General features: G+C 34.9%; 3 protein-coding genes across 5 annotated transcripts; 2 read left to right on the forward strand and 1 right to left on the reverse strand.

The window, feature by feature from the left end:
- The first annotated feature begins 413 nt into the window (after positions 1 to 413).
- On the forward strand, positions 414 to 10001 carry LOC132632800 (hexanoyl-CoA synthase-like). Of its 3 annotated transcripts, none has more exons than XM_060348880.1 (14): positions 415 to 814; positions 1212 to 1341; positions 1455 to 1705; positions 2521 to 2725; positions 3827 to 3867; positions 3942 to 4067; positions 5280 to 5356; positions 5737 to 5957; positions 6444 to 6538; positions 6834 to 7050; positions 8659 to 8784; positions 8872 to 8970; positions 9434 to 9646; positions 9722 to 10001. In XM_060348880.1, the coding sequence occupies exons 1-14, from the start codon at positions 549 to 551 to the stop codon at positions 9824 to 9826; spliced, it is 2172 nt and encodes a 723-aa protein (XP_060204863.1). In that variant the 5' UTR covers positions 415 to 548; the 3' UTR covers positions 9827 to 10001. The 3 variants fall into 3 exon arrangements, with proteins under 3 accessions (XP_060204865.1, XP_060204863.1, XP_060204864.1); XM_060348881.1 differs by having other exon boundaries at positions 5283 to 5356; XM_060348882.1 differs by lacking the exons at positions 8659 to 8784; positions 8872 to 8970 and having other exon boundaries at positions 414 to 814.
- Positions 10002 to 12481: 2480 nt separating this feature from the next.
- Positions 12482 to 16432, forward strand: LOC132632803 (protein CHAPERONE-LIKE PROTEIN OF POR1, chloroplastic). The gene is made up of 5 exons (XM_060348887.1): positions 12482 to 12720; positions 12873 to 12958; positions 13771 to 14153; positions 15941 to 16017; positions 16139 to 16432. Exons 1-5 carry the CDS (start codon positions 12662 to 12664, stop codon positions 16287 to 16289), a joined length of 756 nt encoding a protein of 251 aa, XP_060204870.1. The 5' UTR covers positions 12482 to 12661; the 3' UTR covers positions 16290 to 16432.
- Positions 16433 to 16561: 129 nt separating this feature from the next.
- Positions 16562 to 24048, reverse strand: LOC132631428 (tetraspanin-8). Its single transcript, XM_060347003.1, has 5 exons — positions 23966 to 24048; positions 23306 to 23471; positions 23191 to 23220; positions 18469 to 19044; positions 16562 to 17774 (listed from the first exon to the last, which is right to left on the reverse strand). Exons 1-5 carry the CDS (start codon positions 24046 to 24048, stop codon positions 17370 to 17372), a joined length of 1260 nt encoding a protein of 419 aa, XP_060202986.1. The 3' UTR covers positions 16562 to 17369.
- Positions 24049 to 25741: the final 1693 nt, after the last annotated feature.

A 25741-nucleotide genomic window follows, 5' to 3' on the forward strand; every position in this document is an offset into this window, starting at 1 on the left:
TAACAACTCTTTACAGGTGATATTTTTCAGAATATAGACAACTCTTTCAGAAATATATAATTACCAATTGAATAATGGGGTCTATTTTTGCGTAGGGAAAAAAAATTAAGCGAGAAAATTAATCGGGTAAAGAAAAGATATTTTTATGTGTAGGAAAAGTAAAATAGGAAGAGAGAGAAAATATTTTTAATATATTTATGAATAAGTTATTAATTATGTAAATTATGGTTAGAGTCTTGTTTTAGTCATTTAAATCTTAGCTATTAATTTTAATTTATGTCATGTGTCTCTAATCTAAGATAGAACTTAGATAAAATGGAGAGAAGGGAAAATGGAGACGAGTCAATCTAAAGTTAAAGCGCATACTTGTCGGTTGAGATCAAATTTAAGGGTCAATTTATGTATGATGCTTTTTTCATTCCCATCAACACGAACAGGTGGACAGCCCGATTCACATGTACAAAAATGTTAGCAGAGACGTGAGAACTGTGAAGAAACGCTATTAAAATAGTGACTTGCTAAAACTCTCTTTCTCATTTTCCACTGCCATGGCACATGTTCAAGATTACAAGCCTCTATACTCTGTCACTATCGAGGACATCCAGGCGTTAGGAATGTCCTCTATCACTGCTGCCCAACTCCACCGAAAGCTCACCGAAATAGTTGCTGCTTACGGAAATGACGCTACTAAGACATGGCAGCACATTTCCCAACACCTACTTTCTCCGGACCTTCCTTTCTCCTTCCATCAGATGATGTACTATGGCTCTTACTTTCACTATGGACCTGACCCTCCTGCTTGGTTGCCTGACTCGTTAGTATTCTTCAACTCTGCAATTTGTTCAATGTTACTACCTTCCTGTGTTTCAATTTATGTGTCTTAGTTACTCTGTGGACAGTCAGATATTTTCAAATACTTTCTAAATGTTTTGAATGTACTCCAACTACATTGAACATTAGTTAGTTTGACCCTCGAACTCCGAATCAAGCCACATAAATCGAAACGGAGGGAGTGTTAGTTAAGGAATTTGATGAAGTAAGGTGAACAGCTGATAAATGTTCTTTTACTGCGAAAAAAGGTTGGAACTTAATTTGGGATATGCCCTGGTCTATTGTGAATTTGTTGTTAATTTTGTTTCTGGGAAGTTGTTGAATGGTTATGTTTAGTTGTCCCATATTTTTAGCTTTATGATGTGTGACTCCTGGCACAGGAAAGCTGCTAAGCTGACTAACATAGGTAAGTTATTGGAGCGGCGAGGAAAAGAGTTACTGGGCTCAAGTTATAAGGATCCTATTTCAAGTTTCAGCGATTTTCAAGAATTTTCAGTCTCAAACTTGGAGGTACTTTGCCCGCACTACTCAACTTTAATTTCTTATTTATGAATGAGTAAATATAGATGCAGTGTCCTTTTTTCCCTCTTACTGGAAACTTTGCTGCATCAAACTCTTTGTAGGATTACTGGAAGATTGTATTCGAGGAAATGAATATTTCTTTCTCTGTTAGTCCTGAATGTATTTTGCGTGAAACTCCATTGCACCCTGGTGGCCTGTGGCTTCCTGGAGCACGTTTAAATCCTGCAAAGAATTGCTTGAGGTTGAATGCAAAGAGGAGTTTAAGTGACATAGTTGTGATAACTCGCGATGAAGGAGATGATGAGGCACCTGTTACCAGATTGACTCTTGAGGAACTAAGATCAGCAGTATGGTACAATGGCTTTTGTTGCTGTGAATTATAAATTGAGTTGTAGTATGTTTCTCGATTTGATCTCAAGTCGGAATACTTGTGCTGTTATTTTGATCTCTGTAAATGTTCCATTATGTCTTTCTGCTGCATGACCTCAAATATCTCATTATGTGCATCATATAATAAAATGTTGGTTCTTTTATAAGTCATACATACTGTAAATTATGCTGACTATTTATGACTTTATGGTGACTCAACTCCAAGTCACGGCACATAGCTGGAAAAAAAAAAAGTTAAGATGTACTCTATAAACAAGATCCAGTGGCAAGAGCACTCCACTTCAAACAAGGAGGTTGGGTGTTCAAGTCACCAAAGGAGTATAGTGGGAAAAGGCCACTATTGTCTTCTGCCGGGGGGGGGGGGGGGGTGAGGGTGGGGGTTTAGGAGTTTGCTATATTAAGAAAATAATGTATTCTCTCAACAAGTCCGGTGTGAACAATCCACATACATACATATATACATATACATACATATATACATATACTACATATACATACATACATACATACATATATATATATATATATATCACACTCACATCAACAACAGCAGCGTACCCAGTATATTCCCACAAGTGGGGTCTGAGGAGGGTGGGGGTGTACGCAGACCTCACTTCTATTTTTATTTGGTTTATGATGATAATATGAGTTGACCTTAAATAAACATGATCAGTAAGTATATAGCTGACCCCAACTTGTTTGGGACTTAGGCCTAGTTGTTATTTGCTTCATCTGTTGTTGTGAATATTAATCAAAAAATGCATTTCAAAATCACAGGAGAGTCGCATATGCTATTGATACACTTGGATTGGAAAAAGGGTCTGCAATTGCCATAGATATGCCAATGGATGTCAATTCCGTGGTGATCTACTTGGCCATCGTTATAGCGGGTTATACAGTTGTCTCAATTGCCGACAGTTTTGCTCCAACTGAAATTTCAACAAGGCTCATGATATCAAAAGCAAAGGCTATTTTCACTCAGGTTGATCCCATTTCTCTTTCTTTGGAAATAAATAAAATTATGTGACTGAATATTGTTTTCGTCTTCACGTTGGAATGCATGTATATTGGCTAGATAAAAACTGCTCAGTAATATCATAGGCAACCTAGTGTTTGCAGTAGGGTTGTGGATAGAGGAGAAGAGAAGCTCAAGTTGACATATTGTGAGCAAGTATTTTTGGATAGGAAGATAAAAGTTCTACATAAACTGACTTCTTGATAGAACAACTAGAGCAATAGTAACTAAAACTAGTTGAGTTTCCTTTCCATAAATAACTATACCAGCACCCACTGCCACCTAACAGGAAAGCTGCAATTACTAGTTTTAATATAACTACTTGACACCGAGGTTCTTATAGTTGGATTTGATTCGTGGATAATGCTACTAAGATGTATGGAATCTTTTGCGAAGCTTCATATTAGATTGAACTTGATAAGATCAAGAGGCTCTATCTTTAGATTTCGGCAGAATGGCTCTTGGAAAGTTATTACTAAGTTGACTTAGTGGCAAAACAAAAAACCAATTTTTGTTCCTTTCTGAATAATTAATTGGTGATAAATGCATTAAATATGAGAGTGCTAAATTGTTTGTGGCTTTGAGAAAGTTGGAGATGTATTACCAAGTATAATCGAAACAATATATCTTGGATGCATTTTTTAGAATTAAAAGGTAACCTGTGTAACCTAACCTTCCTGGGGTGCCGACTATGTAGATCTGGACTACTGGGCTTCTCACAGAGAACCTATAGTTAATGGTTGATTCCTGTTTCAAGAGTATCCAGTGAAAACATACAGAGAAATTCATATGCTATGCTGAAAATTGGGAATTGAATTAATGCTCTGGTACTTGATTTGGGAAAAAGAATATTGCGGCGTGCTCATATGATCCATGACTCCACCCCATGAACCGTATCTCCTTCATTAGATCGTTTGAGTTCTCTTGAAGGCTGTCCTTGTCCTTTGAAATTTTGACGAGAATATAAGTCTCTGATTCATTGTGTTTGATCTCTCTCTCTTTCTCTCTCTTCTCACACTCTCACTCCCACTCATGGGCTAAAACTCTTTTGGTTGACTATATTCCTAGGATTTCATTAGCCGTGGTGGCAAAAAACTACCATTGTACAGGTGATATCCTAGCCCTTTGTCATTTTGTTCTATTTATGTGTTTCACCTTCCTAACATAAATTTCAAACCTGCAGCAAAGTGATTGATGCTCAATCACCAATGGCAATTGTAATTCCCAATAAAAGCTTCACCTTTAGCATAAAATTGCGTGATGGTGACATTTCATGGCGTGAATTCCTAGAAAGAGTACAGAAATCTAAGTAAGCACTCCTCTTTCTGACATCATTTCATGGCTTTAAGTCCCTCCTTTTGATAGCTAAAGTTGGATTTTGCTTCAATAATGATTTACTCTTATCTAGCTGTTCCATGTAAATGACTACACCTACATGCACTGATATAATCAGCTTCTGTAATCCTTTAGAGACACAAAATTGTAAGACTTTTGGTGTACAAGTACATTGAAATTCATCATTCTTTAAATCCATGCTGTTCTGTTAACAATGACTATTTCTTGAATATCACATGTACCTGCAGTATGGAGTTCATGGAACCTGCTGCTATAGTTTCACTCTCTTCATCTTTTTGCTGTCTTATCATGGAGAAACAATGTAATGCGACTCAGGGGCTTTACACAATCTTGTTCTAAGTTGGTTTCGGTTAACCCAAGTGGAACCATTCATCTCATCTGACTGTGAGCTTAAGTACCAGTTTATCATAAAGTATAGACACTAGTACCAATTAGGCATTGATTTAAGTGAATAATACAAGTAGTAGTAGTAGTTTTAGTAATAGTGGTACTAGTAAATAGTAAACAGTACTAGAAGAAAAGTTACTAGGATTTGAGTTCATATAGCCGACTCCGACTTGCTTGGGACTGAGTCGTAGTTGTTGTACTTACAAACTCCTGGTATTACCTGTGGGGTGCAAGTAACTTTTCACATCCAGCTTTAATGACTTGTAGATCACCAGAAATCACTGCAGAGCCATCAGCAGCAATAACCCAGAATAGCTTCACTCCACCGCCGGAACCTGTAATTTCACAAATAGCTGCCTAAATAAATAACAATTTGTTCTTTCCTTGATGAATGTAGAGATTGCACAAGTTTCTGAGTAGATCACTACTTATCAAAGCAACCAATACAGGTCCAACTTTACTATCATCGATAACAAAGGCCAGGCCTGTCAAAAGAAAAGTATAATGCTTTTGTACCTGCTTGGCTTTATTACAGATTCTGAATATGCTTGACATCCGAATTGGGAAGCGTTTGATAGTCCTTTACCCTAATTGAGATTTTGTTTACAAACCCATTCTTCCTCTGTCCTGGTAATAGGATCTTTTACCATCTAAGCCACCACTTTGACTCATGTTATAAACCACTAACTATGATTTTCTCATTTTACACTAGCTAAAAATAGCTCAAAAGTAGCTCTGGCACTGGAATTAAAAGTTATTGATCTCTCTCTTTAAATAGCAGGGAGGTTGAGTATATTGGGGTGGAACTACCTGTTGAAGCATTCACAAATATCCTTTTCTCTTCTGGCACGACAGGTATTTTGATATCCATTGCGAGTATTCTGTCTTGTTCACTTAGTCTATGTTTTGGTGTACTAAGTGACCGATTAAAATTCTTCTATGGTTCCATTATTAATGTATGTGTTCATTCATTTTCTCTCATGTAATGAAAGAAGGACCCTTTCTGCCTTATCAATAATATCTTACCTTATAAAGAAAGGACCCTTTGTTTTTTCTCCCACATTTACTGAAGAATTTTTCATGATATGTCCTTGTATAATTCATTTTAAAGTATTGGTATGAGAACAATGTAAAAACTGCTTAGTTGACCCATTCATTAAGGATTAAGAAAGAATTTGTACAGTAGGACCACAACAATAAGAATATTGCATTGACCCTCTATAAATGTGTTTTAGGGGAACCAAAGGCGATTCCATGGACTACGACTACACCCCTTAAGGCAGCTGCTGATGGATGGTCCCACTTAAACATTGGAAAAGGTGATGTGGTGGCCTGGCCCACTAATCTTGGATGGATGATGGGCCCTTTCCTGATTTACTGCACTCTTCTGAATGGAGCAACCATGGCCTTATACAATGGGTCCCCCCTTGGTTCTGGCTTTGCTAAGTTTGTGCAGGTGTGATGCAATCTAACACTGTAGATCCACTTCAAATACCAAATTAGTATTGGTGGCGATGATGATGATGATAAACAACCTTGATTTGTAAAACAATTTTTTTTGATCCGATTAGTTGCATACCCGATTAGTCTTAAAGCGAGAAACTCTCTGAATACCGCTTAATACTTCAAGCTAGATGGTTTGAGGACTCATGGAAAATTTGCGGTGGTGCGCTTTGCTGGACCAAGTAGAAATAAAAGCAAATCTAAGCACTTGCGCTGATACAACCTAGGACCAACTCTGGAATTAGTAGTAGTGTTTTGGGCATCATTCTTCTTTTTCTAATACTATCAATTATTTAGATTTCTGAAAGCTAGACGACATCCCAAATGACTTCAGATTGAAATTTTGGTTTTACTGTGTACAAGCTCACTCTCTTGACATTTTCCTATATATGATTTCTACCAATTTTTCGCCATCTAAAATGTTCAAACACTTGTCTAGGATGCCAAAGTAACCATGCTTGGCGTGGTCCCAAGTATTGTGAGGACATGGAAATCCACAAATTGCACTGCTGGTCATGATTGGTCATCCATCTGGTAATTCTACTTAAGCATCTTCGAAATAGTTAGGGCTTTTACTGAGACACTATATTGTTAATGAAAATTATGTGTTATTTTGTTTCCCTTTATTATGTCTTATTTTGTTTCCCTTTCCTTTTACCCCTAGTCATCCATGTGAACACTGCAATTTGGTCTTGATCATATCTATTCGATTTGAGTTTCCTTAGAATTATATTTGACTTCTGTAATCCATGTTGAAACTTGAAATAAATCGCGCTTCAAAGATATTTCTGGCCTATTTCTAGCTTAATTTGGTTATGTATGATGACAGTCGCTTTGCCTCCACTGGTGAAGCATCTGGTGTGGATGAATCCCTTTGGCTGATGGGAAGAGCTCATTACAAGCCTGTAATAGAGATCTGTGGTGGGACAGAAATTGGTGGTGGATTCATTGCTGGTTCGGTGTTGCAACCACAGTCTTTATCTGCTTTTAGCACACCAGCTATGGGTTGTAGTCTATTTATTCTTGGCGAAGATGGGTCCCCTAGAGTAAGTATTTTTCAGCCTTTCTCAAACAATAAAGATTTATTTTCTTATTAAATGGTGCAAGAGTTCATGAGCACTGACCAGTTCTTTCCTAAAGATGCAAACACTGTAGGTCTTATGTAAGAGTCTGTTAAACATTCTAATGCACTAGCTCTTGTTAAATTTCAACTTTCGCATAGACTGCATCTAGGGGCTCTTCCTCCAAAGTATCATGTTTATTCCTGGGCTCTATCTATATCTAGCTCTAGCATACTTGGATATATTACTGAAGTCGGGGAACCTTGGAATTAGAAAACATAAGATGTTATTGCATAATGCGCCATGTAGGGTTATCAACAAATGTAATATTCCATTGCATAAGCTATTCTTAAAAATGCTCTGGAAGTACATCGATCTGCCTTTTTGTGTTTGTCATGCATGCTTCCTCATATGCCAAGTGTATAGAGTGGAGCATCCTCTCAAGTTAGAAAGTCAAAGATCCTAGGAAGTGATAAAATACTGTAACAAGCTGGCAGTTGGAGTTGGATAACAAAAATGGTTTGGAAGGGAATATGCTAATAAGGTGGTGTTTCTGGTTTTTGAGGTTGTTCTGGTTTACATGTTATCTTTATCAAAAAGCTGCTTTATCCCAGTCAATTCAGTAGAGAACTTCCAAGTTTTGGCTAATATTCTGGGTTGCAAGATTGAAAGATTTCCCATAACATATTAGGTTGCACTAGTAAAAGTCAAGCAATTTACATAATCGCAAGGGATAGTTGAAAATTATGAAAGGAAGGTTTGCCACATGAAAAAAAATCATTAGTTATCCCTGGAAGTGAGACTCACACTCATGAACAGTGTGCTGGATGAAAGCTCGCCATACGATATGCCGTTAACTCTATACTTCAATGTTGCTAAGCAGTTGGACAAGTTAAGGAGAAATTACTCATGGCCAGGGAATTCTGAATGGAGTAACAAGGAAGTCATCAGCACTAAATATTGTATGGCAGATAAGAGATCTCTGGAAGAATTCAAATATATCTCAAATATCTGTGGGAGATGAGAGAGAGGATGTGACAATAGAAATGGAGTGAATATGAAGTGTCAGACAGTTTTCCAGATCTTTCACCCCTTGTTATGGATCAGGAACAACTGTTACTGCATGTAGAGCTGGAAACAGGTGGAAAATGAACATCAGGAAAAAGGTATTTTGAGTAAAGGACTTGGACAGAGGACCTGACTCCTTAAGTGGAAATCAATCAAAAATAGTATTTTAAATCCCGTTAGAACACTTTAAGCAGAGTAGAAAACATGAAAAAGGATTGGCCATGGGTGAAATAGTGTAGGAAAGAGGAAAGAGATGCAGGAGTTGGGTAGGATCCTATTATGCAAACTGCAGTGAAATGATCTTTGTTGTAAGTACGTTTGAGTCAGAAAACTTCAAACTTTATCTAAATGCCCTATTCATGGTTGAGTACAGGGTTATAACCAATAGGGGATAAGCAGGTTTCATAAGGGCAATTGATGGCTGCTAAATAAAAAACCGAAACTTTACATTGTAGTTTAAATATTGTAAGCTTCCCTTAGAGATATTCGATACATTCAAAGTAAATTCTGTAACTTCAATTGTAGCCATCGGATGTCCCCGGGGTTGGTGAATTGTCCCTTGGTCCCCTTCTATTTGGGGCATCAAGCACATTGCTGAATGCTGACCACTATGGTGTATACTTCAAAGGAATGCCTGTTTGGAATGGAAAGGTTGGTTAGTTATTATTTCTGATTCTACCTTGGTACTTTATTCCTTTTTCAGATAAGTACTTAAACGTGTTACTTAAAACCTATCAGGTTCTGAGAAGACATGGAGATGTATTTGAGCGTACTTCTAGAGGTTATTATCGTGCACATGGCCGTGCAGATGACACCATGAATCTGGGGGGTGTGAAGGTCTGCCCTTTACCTTGTATTGTTACTCACAAATTATATTAGGGTCTCTTTGGTTTAAGACTACATTTGAGCCAACGCTTCTTCCAAAAGACTACATTTTATGACATTTTCAACTAATCTAATCCTTTTTATCAAAACTGATATCTGCTCCATAGATAAAGAATATATTTTTATCTTACTTATTGCAAATTGTTTCTTTGAGACGGATTATTTCTAAATAATTCGGAGACGGCACATTTATATGTCAAATCAATTTAGATACTCGCAACAACGGGTCCTTGGTTCCTTACATCTATAAGGTTGTTGTACCTGTTTGTATTTATGAAATCTATAAGGTGGTTGTACCTGTTTGTATTTATGAATGCATGTTCTCTCTTCTAGCTTATCAACTGTATAAGTTGCAGACAAATTTATTTCTTGTTTTATCTCTTACCCGAACTGAAACTCGTGATTGTTTTGCCAGGTAAGTTCAGTGGAGATTGAGAAAGTTTGTAATGCAGTTGATGAAAGTATCCTTGAGACAGCAGCTGTTGCAGTGCCACCTCCTGGAGGTGGCCCTGATAAGTTAGTTATCGCCGTTGTGTTTAAGGATTCTGAGGGGTCAAGGGACAGTTTGAATTCATTGAAAGTTTCTTTCAATTCAGCTTTGCAGAAGAAATTGAATCCTTTATTCAAGGTATGCATATAATATTCAGCTTCGGCAATAATAAGTTTGAAAGCTTTGTTTCCTTATCAGGTCTAAAATGTGCAGGTTTCACATATAGTAGTCCTCCCTTCACTTCCCAGAACAGCAACAAATAAAATTATGAGAAGAGTTTTGAGACAGCAATATTCTCAAATTGGCTCTAAACTGTGATCTATTCAAATATTTAGTCCCTATTCTTGGTGCAACTTGTAATTAAATATTATGATTAGAACTACTGCTATGATAATAATGAAGTGTTTAAAGTTACCAGTTTCAAAAAATAATAATGAAGTTTTAATACAATTATTCACTGATGGTGGATTATTCCATCCGATTTAGTATGTGATTGTGGCTATATCCAGTTTTTTTAAGCATAATTCACCGTTTTCCTATTGAAACTTAATTAGCTTTTGGAGTCTAATTTTACTTGGGAAATTGCACGATTTTCTCTTCAAATGGGCTGGTCTTTAATTTTTGCCCTTCAAAATCGAACTTATGCTTAGTGGGGCATAAGTTCTCTAAGAGCCCGTTTGGATTGGCTTATAAGTTGCTTATAAGCTATTTTCAGCTTTTTTGAGTGTTTGGCTGGCCAGCTTAAAGTCATTTTGTGCTTAAAATAAGCTCAAAAAAATAATTGAGTCCATTTGACTTAGCTTATCTAAAGCAGTTTATAAGCTGAAAATAGCTTATAGGCATAAGTCCGTCCAAACAGGCTCTAAGTACGCAGGGTATAATTTGTGAAATATTATGATGCGATCCGCGAAAAAGTTGTTTGTTTTGAGGGACAAAAATTAAAAACCAGCACAAAATAGGCAAAAGTGCAAATGATCACTAGACTAATTGTTTTCTTTAACATTTCCGCCTTAAAAGTAATGTTTGAATTATAAAGTGCAAAAGTTGGCAAAATACTTGATTTTTGAACTTGAAGTTAATCAAATTAACTGATTTTAAAGACAAATAACAAGTCTACTAGTCCCTGCGTTTCATATTCATTTAAAAAAGAATGACGTATTTTATATTACAAATAATTAACTTGAATAAGTTTTTATAGCCACATAATGTTAATGCTTGTTTAAGATCTTACAATTTATAGGTTCACGGATATCATGTTGTGTTTAAGATCGCGACTTTAAAAAGTCTATCTTTTTAAAATTTGTATCGAGTCAATTTATGTGACATGATTTAAAACGGAGGGAGTATAGTATACTAAAATTTACAGCCCATAACTACCTCTAAGACTTATTTATTAGTAATAGCTATCTTTTTTTTTTAATTATTTTTTGTAGCTTAATTATTTATCAAATTACCATCTATAACTTTTTTTGTAACTACAGTGTATTTCCCTAAAAATAAGGTAATTCTCTCCCACTTACCCACAATCTTTTTTTTTTTTTTTCAAATAGCATTCTCACATCTTCAATTCATAACTGTATTTTACTCTCATTATTCTTCACCATAATTAGCACGATTTCTTCTTCTTCTTCTTCCTTATCAGTTACTCAATCTCTACAGGTAACTAATTTTCGTTATGTAGTTTGTTGTATTTCTCTTCAATTGTTCATAAATTTCATCGTCTTTACCTTCACTTTTCATTCAATTTTTTTTTTAATATTTTCAATCATTGTTAGAATATCTTCAACAAGCTCTAACTCTCCATTTTAATGGCGGATATTGATACTCCGAGCAAAAATACACCAGTGGCAACAAGAAAAGCAATGGAGGATCTCCAGTCAATGGCCGAAGCTCAGCCATAACAATTCGTTTGCCAAATCTCCATGGATAGGCCGAAATAAGAGAAAAATCCTTCTTATGTTTGCTAATCATGTGGTGTTGTTTATCTTATGAGTGATGAAGAATAGTATTGATTATAACAATATGATATTGTTGCATCATCTAGGAGCAAGAGAATAGGTTGTTGTTGTAGAAACACCATTGATGAGAGTTGTGAGCTTCATGCCTACCAAGTGTTTGATAAAATGTTTCAATATATTTCAGTGTATCAACAAACAGTATATCTAATTTTCAGTATATTTCAGTGTATTATTTCGCTGTATTTAAATGGATTTATCTTTTTTTTTTTTTGTTGTTGTAGAGCCTATTTTTACTCCACTTTGTTTTCACGATTTTTGTATTTCGCTATATTTCAATGTATTTCTGCATTTTGTATTTCTAATTTATGAAATAGTTTCTGATATATTTCATTGTATTCCATTGTATATACGCATACTACAACTTTATATTTCTTAAACAATCAATCATATTTCATTGTATTCCAGTATATATTTTTCTATATTTAGAAGTTTTCGGATCTTTAGTGGTTTTTGAATTCAAAAAATTTTGATTGATAAAAGTTGAGAGAGATTCGTGAGCTGTTATGGAATGCGTGAAATATGGTTGATTTAATTTAACTTACCATTTAAAAAGAAAAAGAAGAATCTGTTCCAAAAATATAGCCTATTTTGACTCAACCCGATTTTGTATTTCACTGTATTTCAAAAGGTCTGTTCCATAAATAGCTCATGATTTTACTGGAGTGTGTTTACTGTTCACTGTATTTCTCTATATTTAAAAAAAAAACAGAAATACACGCATTTTTAAAGAAAAATAGCTACGCTTGATAATTTTACATTTTATAGTTATATCTAGTTAGAAGCCAATAAAAGATAGCTATTTATGTAAGTTACACCTAATTAAACCCGTTGAACACAATATAACGGGGAGTGGATTGGAATAAAGCTATAATTTGAGGACCAAAATTAGAATCAAAACATAACCCGGGGTGCACAATGCACACCTAGCACAATCTAAGAGGCCACTAGCTCTTTGTATTTTCCCCACATTCATAATCGAAAAGCTTAGCAACAAGTTCCTTCCTTGTTTCAAGTTCCACCTAACCGGAGTTAAACCCCATTGGCCGGCAAGGCCTCTGTGGAAAAAATTGTCTCCTCAATAAGCTCAGTTCAAAAAATCTAGGGTTCTTTTTCTCAATTGGAGAGGGCAAATTTCATGGCGACAACTCTCATCGTTAAACCTACCCTTTCCTCTGCTTTCCTCGGCCAAAAACTGTATGCCTTCTCTTTTCTTTTCCACGTGTCTTCTTATCCTCTTAGAGGAATTGTTTTCTTGTGTATTATGAACATTTGGGATCTATTGATTTGTTTTTTGTTTTTTTTTTTGGTGTGTTAAAGTTCATTCTATTCGTTTACGTTTGTGCCAGTTCGAGTAGAGGAAATTCAAAGAGGTCGACACCCTCTGGTTTGTTTCTAAGGGGTCCAAGATGTGCTGCTGATACGGCTTATGGAGGTGGGTTTTCTAATACTCTCTCTTGTTTCGATTTGTTTGTCTGGTTTTGACTTGGCATGAAGTTTAAGAAAGTAAGAACGGTTTTTAATCTTGTGGTCTTATATTAAAGATAATATAGAATGTATGCAAATACCCTTTAATCTTGTGGTCTTAAACATGCCATGTGAAAAGTTGGAATTAAAGATTTGTCAAAAAAAGGAAAGAAACAATCTTTTTTGAACGGACTAAAAAGGACAGTAAGACGAGGAAATTTGATATGGAGGGTGTCCTAATTAACACCCATCAAATTGAAAATTCTATTGTGTTGACACTACATTTGGGGATAACTATGAGAAGGGAACTAGAAACACTAATTGATGAATTTTAGTAGTTTTAGATAAATAACTTAGTGGCCCGGTAAGGATTTCGGGTTAGTGTTGAAATTTGTGTTACAATGTTATAAGGAGATAAGGCTCTTGGTGCTCAACAAGCTGATCTGGAACAAAGTATTTAGTAGGCTACCTTTATAGTCGAAGAATTTCAGAGATGGAAACTGTAAATTTCTCTACTCTAAAGCACAGATATATTCTGAAGCCTTATTCTTTTACTCTGTGCGAGATTAATGAAAAAGACCGTTAAATTTTTTCACTTAGATAACTTCTTTATGTTTCCAATGAGTGGTAACGAGAGGGAAAATGGAATTTGAAGTAGTTTTTTCTTTTGGCATGGGATACTCTACATATGTATATTGGATCGCTGGTTCTTTTCGAATTGTTTGATTAACATGCTAGCATCAAACTTCTGGTGTGATGTTCGCAACTTGATTGCTGAAGGTAACATTCCGAAGTTTTCTCGAGCTAATGTTTGGGACCCCTACAAACGTCTTGGAATAAGTCGCGATGCCTCTGAGGAAGAAGTTTGGGGTTCACGCAACTTTTTGTTAAACCAGTATGCCAACCATGAGAGAAGTGCAGAATCAATTGAAGCTGCTTTTGAGAAGATACTAATGGCAAGCTTCATAAACAGAAAGAAGACAAAGATCAACTTGAAAACAAGGCTAAAAAAGAAAGTCGAGGAATCTCCGCCTTGGGTTCAGAACCTCCTCAATTTTGTGGAACTTCCACCACCTGTAATTATTTTGAGGAGATTATTCCTCTTCGGATTCATGGCATGCTGGAGTGTGATGAACTCTGCTGAAGCTGGCCCTGCATTCCAGGTTTGTCCTGTCTCAATTTCTTAGCCATGATAAGTCTTCAAAGCTCATTTGCTTTCCCAATACCCGTAGGAGATGGAAGGGCATGTTCTTATGGCCACAGTGTGGCTTCTAGCAATGTGCAAATTTATTCCAACATAAATTTTATAGCTGGTAAAGAGCTGTACGACATTTGACACCATTGTCATTAAAAAAAAGGTCTATATGATTTTTGCCTATCTGCCTAAGCTTTGGCGGGCAAAGTTACCAGGTAACCTGTGCTGGTGGGAGATAGCACAGTTCCTGTGGAATAGTTGAGGTTCGTGCAAGCTGGCTACAGCGGCGGCATAAAAAAAAAATTGGATTATTCACTACTTTCTAAAGCATTAGTTTGGCTCTTAGCTTCATGTTGTTGATAGTGTTTCTCTACTGCGTTTGTGGACTATAAGTGTATGCCACATTTGCAAGCCCCTCCTGCCTATCAATCCAAAAAGTAGATAACTATAGAAAAGATAAGAAGACTTTACTGATTTTTTTTATTTTTTTATTTTTAAAAAAGGACATCCAACACAATATGCGAACAGAATTCAAAAGTCAATGTTCTGTAACTAAAAAATTATAATCTGATCGTCTGCAAAAAGCAAAGAACTTATTTCTGAATATTATTCATCTGATGGTCCCTTGGTGCCTGGAATGTCATTGCACTAAGATAACCTTGTTGAACATCTTCATTTGTATTGCCCCATCTTCAAGGGATGGAGGGGGCATTGGCCACCTTTTGGTACCGGTTGATTCCCACATCCGTTAGTATATGAGTTGTAGTCTTGTTATATATTTCTGGACAATTCTGACAAATTTAGCTGGTTGTAAAGTTAAGTTAGGCTTTCATTTTCTTGTCATAGTCAGACCCATACTTGGCGTTGGGGCACTCTTTGTTATATATTACTCTATGCTCTAGATGTCTAACCCTAGGCGTGCTAGATTCTTATGTTGCTTAAGTATATGAGTTGTAGTCTTCTTTGTGCTAACCACTAGAGCTAGTTTTAGGATCGGACTAAGATTCATTTTCTTGATAGTTACGCTTCCAAACTCAATCAAAGGGAACTTGAGAACCTTTTAAACAATTATGTACTCAGGGACATCTTTCAGCAATCCTCTCTCCTTCTGACTCTGGCTTTCACTATAAGAAGGGTCTTGAACTATAAGCACCGTGTATTTCCGGGGAAATGGAAAAAAAAAAAGGAATGAAGGAGCTGGAAAGGTCAAGCAGGTCAGGAAACAGAGCAATATTAAATAAAAAAGACCACCTTCAGCCCTCTAATGACCAGTGGCGGAGCCACATGCATCCAAGGGGTGTCAACGTAAAATTACACTGTAAATACGTAAAAAGAATTTTTTTATGTATATATACTATGTGTTGAACCCCCTCAATTTCGTCATATATTTACGTTTTTATATTTTGACACCCCTTAGTAAAAATCCTAGCTCCGCCAATGCTAATGACTACTTGGCTTTCTCAATATTGCTCTGACTCCATAACAAAGTAAAATCCAAAGACTATGAAGTGATGTAACAGTTAATCTCCTGTACCATAGTTGAAACTGCAGACAGTTTTCAAAGTTTGATCTGCATTTAATAGTGCACGGCTTGTGTTGAGCAGCTGTGGATGGTATAGTGATTTTGCTGCTTTCGTTCTGGATCATCTCTTCCGATACTTTTATGACTTGACATAATTGGCTCCAACGAGCTTTTCAAATTTTATATAAATATACTCCAACTTTATTTACAGAACTTTTTTTTTTTTAACGCAGGTAGCTATATCTTTTGGAGCTTGTGTGTACTTCCTTAATGACAAGACAAAGAGTTTAGGTAGAGCTGCTATTATAGGGTAAGTTAATTGGTTGTCTCAGTTTTGGCAAACCAAAAAAAAAAAAATTGCTGATTTTAAAATTTCAGTATCATCTTCAGATATTCCACTTTTATTACTAAGCGTGTGCCTTTTATGTCAGATTTGGAGGCCTTGTGGCTGGTTGGTTTTGTGGTTCACTGTTGGTTCCCATGGTTCCTTCGTCCCTGCTGCCAATAACATGGAGTCTTGAACTATTAACGTCTCTCTTCATATATGTTTCCTTGTTTCTGTCCTGTACTTTTCTCAAATGAGACTCTAGAGAACCTGTTTTGCTGCAGCAGTTTTGACATGTTGCATCTTGCTTAATTCATGGTGTTCCTTCAATACTTTGTACCTCAAACTAGTTATATGGCGATTAGAAATTGTTATCAAACTAGTAGGAATTAAGATCAAAGTTTATCCTCCCCTTACTCTTTGACTTTTCAAATCATGTTGTAAGTGGAAGAGCTATATACGTATCCAGGCTCCTTGTTCTTCTTTTGCCAACTTAAAGTAGAAACTTAGTTGGGGGAAACAGTTCCGTTTGTTGCACCTGCTCATCCTATTGGTTCCTTCATCGTCTATTCCGGGAACCACCCCAAACCCAAAACAAGAAAGAACATAAAATACAGAAAGGGAAAAAACATCAACAAAATCAAAGAATCATGACAAAAACACAACCACGAAGCTTTGTGAAGTAAATATAATTTAAAAAAAGACCCGCAAGGATGACTCAGTTGGTTGAGCATGGGGCTTTCATAATGGAGGTTTTAGGTTCGAAACCCCCTGCCTACGACAGAGGATTTGCCTTCTGGGTGGAGCTTGTTGCACGGGACTTGCCTAGTGCAGGTTACCTCTCCTGTGTGGTTTGTGAGCTATTGCACAGGAGTTAGGTTTATCCTGTGCGCACCTGAAGGGTAGCTGCTGCGGGTTCTCATGTCATCAGAAAAAAAAATTAAAAAAATGATCCCGAAAGAAATCAATAACGGCCTGTGAAGCTCAACCATACATGAATAGACCTATAAGCAACAAATTCTCACACCAAATATAAAACACATATAAATATGAAACATGATATATAGAAGTTTATATATACAACCTAGATGTAATTGTTGGTGTTATATAGAACTTCATCCATCAATCATGAGAGGACTCAACACAAGGAGGAAATTGATAATGTAAAATGGTAAACCTAAGAGAATTACAGTAACCAGACAATGCAATCAACACGAAAAAAACACTCAACAAGATTCTCTTATATAGGACTTCGAATACATTGCAATTCCTCTAAATTTTGGGTTCTAAAAAAACACAAAGAATAAACACATAATTAAAACAAATCATCATGGTATCTAACGATGAAAATAAAAGAAATACGGATTAAAATTGTGGATTGGGCGGGTTAGGCGGTCTGGGAGGAGGCTGTCTTGGCGGGTTGGATGAGTTTGGGTTACTTTTGTCACCCCTAGGTATCCCTTTGATTTGTTGTTTCTGAGAGCGCAACAACCAACACAGTAAACAAAAAGGACTAGAAGGAAGAAGCCAAAGTTGACGAGGGACAGTTGCTTCCAATCTTTCTTGATGTTGTCGAGAAATGCTGTCTTGCATGATTGACAGTTGAAACAGAGCTCTGTCTGTCCATTGCTCCAAATCTTGCAGTCATTGTCTGCTACGACCGGCCCTGTTTTGGGCATGGTCCAGGAGGTAGCATTGTGGAACTCCAAGCCGCAGTAAGTGGGTGGCTTGCAGCAACTCGACTGCATGCATGAAAACAAAGATTAAGTTATATGTACTAATCCCTCCGTCTCAATTTATGTGACACAAGAAAATAGTCCGTCCCAAAATGAATGTCAATCTTTCTTTATTTGGCAACTATTTAATGGCACCATCTCTATTTTACCCTTGTTGGATCCCACTTAACTTTAAAGATGTACTTATTGTGAAGAAAAATCAATAAAAGTAGGCACTAAAGTAAGGACAATTTGGTAAACATAATAAAGTCTTCCCTTATTTCTTAAATTCCGTGTCCGGTCAAATGGTGACACTTAAATTGGGACGGTGGGAGTAACATATTGGAGTAATAACTATTTTTTATTTTATCAATGGACTTTAACATGTGCCAACAGATTAATTATCATTTCTTAACAGATTATAAAATATCACTAATGCTAATTTATTTGTAATTACTTTATGACGTTCAGACTCCACTTTGTGGGATTTCACCGGCTATTGTTTTTAGTGTACTTTATAAGTGACGTGGCTGTATAAATTCTTATTATATCATCAATACATTTGAACTTAAAATCAGCAAGAATGAGTATATATCCATTGCGGAGAAAAAGAAGTATATATCCATTCTTTTCTCCTTTCATTTATATCAATTAGAAGTAAGAAAAACTGTGGATGAAGTCATTGAGAAATGAGACAATGAATAAAGATAAAATCAAGAACCTGAGTAGCAGAGAGGCTATATTTGTAAAAATCAGCCCCTTTGCCGCTAGGTAAACGCTGACAAAATTTGCTATCAACCAAACAACTCTTAATCTCCTCCCAGTTTTCTTCCTTCACCACATACTTCTGCAACCACTTCGTGTAATCTCCAGTCTTGATTTCCTTATAACCTCTACCAGATAAAGCTTTGCTCACGTTTTTATTTGTGACCAAAATTGAAAACACCGTGAAACAAAGCAATCCCACAATGAGCAAGAACAAGAAGAACAAATAGATATAGAGGATAAACGAGACTTGGCATAAGGACCCAACCAATCCCAAAACTGAAACAACAAGTAGACACACTCCCACTATCAGTAAAGGCTTCTGTAACACTTTCAGGCAAAGCGTAGCGCTGTCGTTGATATGTAACCAAATTGACAACCCTATAGCTGCCAGAGAAGCTACTAGTGTCACACAGTTAAGTAATGCGATGATGAAATTGCTTAACCGGACCATCTTCCTTTTTTTTTTTTGGATGAATGGATTTCGAAAATTGAAAAAATAACTGATGAATTGTATATAAAAAAAAAAATGCTACTGTAGATGTCTAGAATCTGCAAAAGTGAAACCCCAGAAATGTTATGAGTGTGAATAATGAGAACGAAATGCCATTGTTTGCGCAGCCAACGGTTAATACTTAATATGCATTAATTTGTTACTATTTACCCCTCATGCTGGAGTTATTAACGGAAATGATATCTGCTGGACAGTTCATGAGTAGGGCGTGGGCCGGATTTTGATGGTTTTCCTGCTTACAGGAACTCCATTAGCTTATTTCCTTTTTTTTTTTCTAACTTTATCCTTTGATCTAATTTCGTAAATATATAAACTTTATGGGGTTAAGGTCCATATTAAATTTGGCTAAATTTCTAAATTTAAGAAATATCAAATCCAAATCAAGATAAATAGTCTAAACATGCGGCTTCTTTCATCAAAGATAGGTCTGAGCTAATTTTCTAAATTCAACATCAATTTAAATTAAAGTCCAATTTTATCTAGGCTAGTTATTCCGGGATTAGTTATTCCACCCTCAAGGTAGGATAAAAAACACTATAATCCCGGGATAATTAATCCCGGAATTAGTTATCCCGACTTTTCATTCCAACCAAACGTGGGATAAGGCGGCACTAAATTTTATCCCAGAACTATTTTTACTTATCCATCATAACAAATGAGCCCTAAAAGGTGGGTCTATTTCACTATCCAAGATCCAAAAGACAGTTCATCTTAAAACTCAATGTAATGTCGCATGTCAAATTACGTGACACAAGTCAAAATAAAGTAATATGGGATCGATCATGTTATATGCAGAGGCGGATTAATTTTAAGGTCTTTAGTATTGAGTCTATTATATTTTAAAGTTATTAGTTCATATCTACTCTTTATTGCAATTTCTATAAATAAATAAATTTACACTTTGTGCCGAAGCATGCCCAGTCAACTCAACTTGTCAATATATACAAGCACGCCAAGCATATAGCTTTAGCTTGTCACAGAATAATTTAGTAAAATTAATTTGTAGTTCAAACTAACCAATCGCGAATGAGTTTGTCCTTATACTTTGTAGCGTCAACCTAGTCATGTGGCGATTAGAAATTGTTATCAAGCTAGTAGAATTTAAGATCAATGTTTATCCTCCCTTTACTTTTTGAATTTTCAAATGAAAGTGGAAGTGTACACGTATCAGGCTCCTTGCTCTCCTTTCGCTTACTTAAAGACTAAAAGTAATAACTTATAGGGGAAAAATAGTTCCGTCAGCTGCACCTGGTCATCCTATTGGTTCCTTCATCTTCTATTCAGGCATTTTTCTGTTCTGCAAGATTAAGTTATTGCATGATCAAGTCTCTAGAATGCGGTATATGTACAATGCCATATATAAATTAGAACAACAAAGTATCAAATGCTCCAAGTTAAACATAAGACATAAGTGAAGACGGTAATAAGCAAAAAATATACATGAATGTCTATGCCAAGCCAAACTCTAGTCATCAAACAAATAAATCATTAGGAAATGTAAAGTCTGGGTCGCCTTTGGTGGGAAGCATTTTATCTCAAAGTGGAACTTCTTGGCGCGAATCAGAATTAATGGGGACTTTGGGTATAGAACACTAGGTGAAAACGCCAAAAAAAAAAATGAAATGTCAAGAACTAATATGGCTAGCTCATGCAAGTAAGGGTTTGCGCTGAATGCATCCCCTCTTTGATTTGTTGTTCCAGAGAGCGCAATAGCCAATGCAGTAAACAATGAGGACGACAATGATGACGCCAAAGTAAACTCGAGTGCATAAACAATTCTTGTATTATAATCTCGGCATAACTAGATCATAAACCAAACGAACCTTATATCATATTCATAGGTATAGGGATCTAGTAGCTCAATTGGTTGGCTACCTGAACTCTCACCTTGTTGATGAGAGTTCGAATCCTCACATTGTAATCCTCTTTCCCATTTCCCCTTCCCCTTCCCCTTCCCCTACTCCCTATGTAATAAAAATAATTTTTTTAAAATATATCTTATATATATATAAAAGCAGGACATAGGCCCGCTGACGTGACACAACACAAATGCAGAGTTTTCATTTATCTTTTTTTTTAGAATTTTGGCCTTTTAATCCATTTTAACTCCTATTAGTTAATTAGTCAAAAAACAAACAGACATATCCTTTTGGCATATTTTTGTGCCGTTTCCATAGGCTGCCTTTTTAAAGCAGTAGCGTCACAACTTTGCCTCTATCTCTCACTTCGTTATTGCTACATTAACCCACAGCCTACGCCTCCTCCTTATCGCTATGCATTTCTCCAATTAGTAGCATTGGTACTACTTCTATATTGATCTGTTTTAATATACGTAAAACAGTTGATTTTGCCTTTATGATTTTTCACTGCCATTTCTTTTTTCATTACTGAGATATTAATATAGAGTTTCTTTCTCTTTATTTATCCATATTATTAATTTACTTTTTGAATTTTAACAGTACTTTGGCTTCTATTTTTTGGGTATGCTTCTGTGTCTTTTAAAATTTTCTCAGTTGTGCATATATGATGTCACCCACTTATTGTTTGCCCTCTTTAAATTTTTATAATTATTATAGGAATGATACGGAAAGTTAACTGAGGAAAAAAAGGGCATTTTTCAGAAAAATGATAATTTTGCAAAAGAGATTCGAGGAGGAAAACTGAGAATTTAACTGGTGTGGAGTGGAAAGTAAGCTATTAATATGTTTTCTCCTTTATTTTTAAAGAAATTTTTAAATGTAAAAACATAAATCTTTATTATGTTTTTGCTTTTTATTCCTTTTATTTGAACCCACTAATTCCCTATAATCAACGTTAACTTTCCCATAATTAGCATTGTCAAAGATGATACACACCTTCACAGAATTCCCCAAAAAACAACCCAACTCTTTACTTAAAGAGATAAATGTATTCATTCAAAATTCTCTTTAAATCTATCTAATTTCTTTATTCTATGTTACTTTATCATTAATTGCTTCTATTTTATCTCACTTTCGTTTAATTTCGTGAATAAATGATATATCATTATGGGCAATAGAAAAGTGATGTGGCACCCTTAAGACATTTAAAGCAAGATTATGGTTGACAACTTTGAATTATAGTTCAAAAGAACCGTTGGAATCTCCACACATATATGTATTTCATAGTAGTTTTTTTTTTTTTTGGTCTATTCAATTGATTTGAAAATTGCTGCTTAGGTTTCATTTTTTTTCTTCTTAATTTTATTTTCTTATGCTTATGGGCACAGAGTCTAAGAAGATGAAAGTGAATGAGAAATAGTTGAATGTATTTTGAAGGATGGTAGAGATAAGAAGATCAATGGAAGATTTAAGGAGAATGAAGGAAAGATATATATTGAATATTAATTGTTGTAGTATTACAGCTTATTTAAAGATAGATTTAATTTCCAATGTTGTATGTTCATCTCAATTGGAAGTGTTTGTCAAAGAAAACTGTAGATAACTTTTTTTGTGCTTATTTCTCTTTTGTTGCTCTCTTTTTGTGTAGTTCTTTCCTTCCTGTTAATCCAAGGCTTATGTTTATTATCAAATTAGTTCAATTTTTCATGCATATTATAATTGTATTATGCATTTTCTTTATTGAAAAAAATTATTTAAGCTAATGTAGGAATTAATTTAAAAAATTTAATAAGATTTTGATAACTGCGCGAAGCGCGGGTCAATTTACTAGTATATATATATATATATTCATAGGTAATCTCTGATCTCTTAACTTTGATCAGTGGAGCAACGCTCCACCTTAACCTGATGATGAACCACAAATGACTGAGATTGTGGGACTTATAAATGTAAAACTTAACAGCTAGTTTGGATGGTTATTACATAGGACTATCATTTCAAAATATATTGTATTGTATTGTTTTGATGAATACATCATTGGATAGATAGTATCATTTTATGTCGTTTCTAAATATCACGCATCAAAATATGAAGAATAAGCTTACAAGATAACAAAGAAAAGTAAAGTACGATTTTGTTAAATTAATTATGCAAGGGTAGGTCAAAAGGTAAAATAATATTATTAAATAGAAAGGGCAAGACGAAATAAATAAGAATAATGATGAGATCACACCAAATAGATCTTTACATAACAACAAATATGATGCAACAAACTTTGAGCAACAATCAAATTGAAATACGATACCTTACCATGGGTAACAACCATCCAAACAAGCTGTGAAACACAGATAATAAATAGATAAATACACGTTAAAATATCTGTAGATGAATGGGTAAAGGCAAATTAAAAAAACAAGAACCTGATTAGCAGAGAGGTTATATTTGTGAAAGTCGGGGCTTTTGCTAGTAGGTAGATGCTGACAGAATTCTGTATCAACCAAACAGCTCTTAATCTCCTCCCAATTCTGTTCATTAACCACATATTTCTGCAACCAGTGCGAATAATCTCCAAACTTGACCAATAGCCTGCTTGGTCAAGCTTCTAAAAACAACTTATTTTAAAAAGTACTTTTCAAAAAGAGTATTTTTGGCTAAAAGCAGTTTGTGTTTGGCTAATTAATTTAAAAAGTATTTTTGAGTAGCAATTAATATTTGGCCAAGCTTTTAAAAAGTGTTTATGTGTGTCAAAAGCTATTTTTTTTATCTTCTGAAAAACTGCTTCTGCTACTCCCCAAAAGCACTTATTTTCTCCCAAAAGCTTGGCCAAACACCTCACTTTTTTTTAAATAAGCACTTATTGAAAAAATAAATATTTTTATGAAAAAATAAATATTTTTAGAGAAAAATAAATTTGGCCAAACAGGCTACAAATCCTTATAGCCTCTACCAGACAGAGCCGTGCCCACATTTTCATTGGTGACCAAAATGGTGAAAACGGAGAAACAAAACAATCCCACAAGGAGCAAGAACAACAAGAACTTATATATACAGAAGACAAACGACTCGCACAAGGAACCAACCAATCCCACAACCGAAAAAACCAATAGAAACAATCCCAGCAGGGCCTGCTTGACCATAAGGTCAACATTTTCTGAGGCCCCATTTTCCTTATAAATTATCATATATATATATATATATATATATATATTATTAAATTTTATTTTCCAACTTTTATTATTTTTATTAGTAGTTAAGTATTCTAATTTTGTACAGTTTTAATATGCTTTCCTGCGCTGTGTATAATTCTGAGTACACAATATCCTACTCAAAACCCCACTTATGGGATTACGCTAGGTATATTGTTATAAATATTTCAATTTCAATTTTTTGAAGAATTAATTAAATCTCAAAAAGAAGCTCCTGATAGCTATATTATTAATTGAAAAGGATTTGTTAGAGCAAATAGATTATAAAACAGTATTTAATGGCTTCACATTTAAAAAGCTAGAAAAGTAGACTTTAAATAATAATATATATGATGATCTTTGATTTCTTTGAAAATAAAATAAAATTTAGGGCCTCTATGTGAAGTTTGCCTTTAGCCCCTGATCTTGTCGAGCCGCCCTAAATCACAGTGTCAGAATAGCCCTCTCCAACACATTTTCGCAAATATGTAACTCTACCGAAAGACTTATGCATATGAGGGAAACTAGGGAGTACTAAATATTTTTTTTATCAGATGTCCAGAATTTGTGAAAGTAAAATCCTACCGATATAATTTAAACAGACCTATCTAACCAGTAACCAAAGAGATTAATATCATTTTAGAAAGACTCCAAGAAGATTGAAAACCTGTTGTGGAGTTTATCTCCTCTTTTTATATTTATCCTTTGATTTATTATATTAATCCCGTAAATGTAAGAACTTTATGGAATTAAGGTTCATCTTAAATTTGAATAAATTCCTAAACTTAAGAAATATCTTCTTTTTTTTTAAAAAAAAAAAAAAAGCTTAAGAAATATCAAGTCCAAGTCATATGACTTATTTAAATTCAGCAAAAAAAAGTCTAACTTTATTTGTGCTAATTTATTTAGTTGGGCTTCAAAAGATAAATCCATTTCACTAATCCAAGATTGAATCGATGATAGCAAGGAAGGGATAACGAAAGACACACCAAGCAAGTTGAAGGTAAACTATAGAAGCTCTGAAGAAATTCATTCAAAGCTTAATTTTTCACGTCTCAGATCAAAGTTCAACTAAATTCAAGATTTGACATGCGTGGGTTCAAATCCTCTATTCGCGAAGCTGAATATCAAATCCTATTTGTGACAGATGTCGAAACGTTCATGAAACAAAATTCAAGCCAACCTATTCAATCAAACTCAAAATCTATCAACTTCAAGATCAAGTTGTTGAATCATTGAATTGTCATTGACGAATAGATGAATATGAGGACATCATTTGTAGATCGACTGATATCCTTGAAATTGTAATCCATAGGATCACTTCGTATTAAATATTCATATTGTAACCTTTAATTTTCTTGAATATTTCAGACGTGAAGTTTGCGTTAAAAAATTCTTATATATATCTAAAAATGAACAGTACCACTCAAAGGACAAGATTATCATATTTTATTTTTCTTTTTTACTTCACAAGTTATTTGAATAAAGTTTACACATTTATCATAGAATTAAAATAAGGTGATCAAAATAAAAATTTATTATATTAGGTGATAAAAGGATACTATACTAAAGTGAGAGATAAACTCTACAAACAATTATAAGACCAATTTCGTTATATGACAGTGAATATTGAGCCACTAAAAATGACATATATAGAGATGTAGATGTTAA

The sequence above is a fragment of the Lycium barbarum genome, chromosome 3 (assembly GCF_019175385.1).
Source record: "Lycium barbarum isolate Lr01 chromosome 3, ASM1917538v2, whole genome shotgun sequence".
NCBI lineage: Eukaryota > Viridiplantae > Streptophyta > Magnoliopsida > Solanales > Solanaceae > Lycium > Lycium barbarum.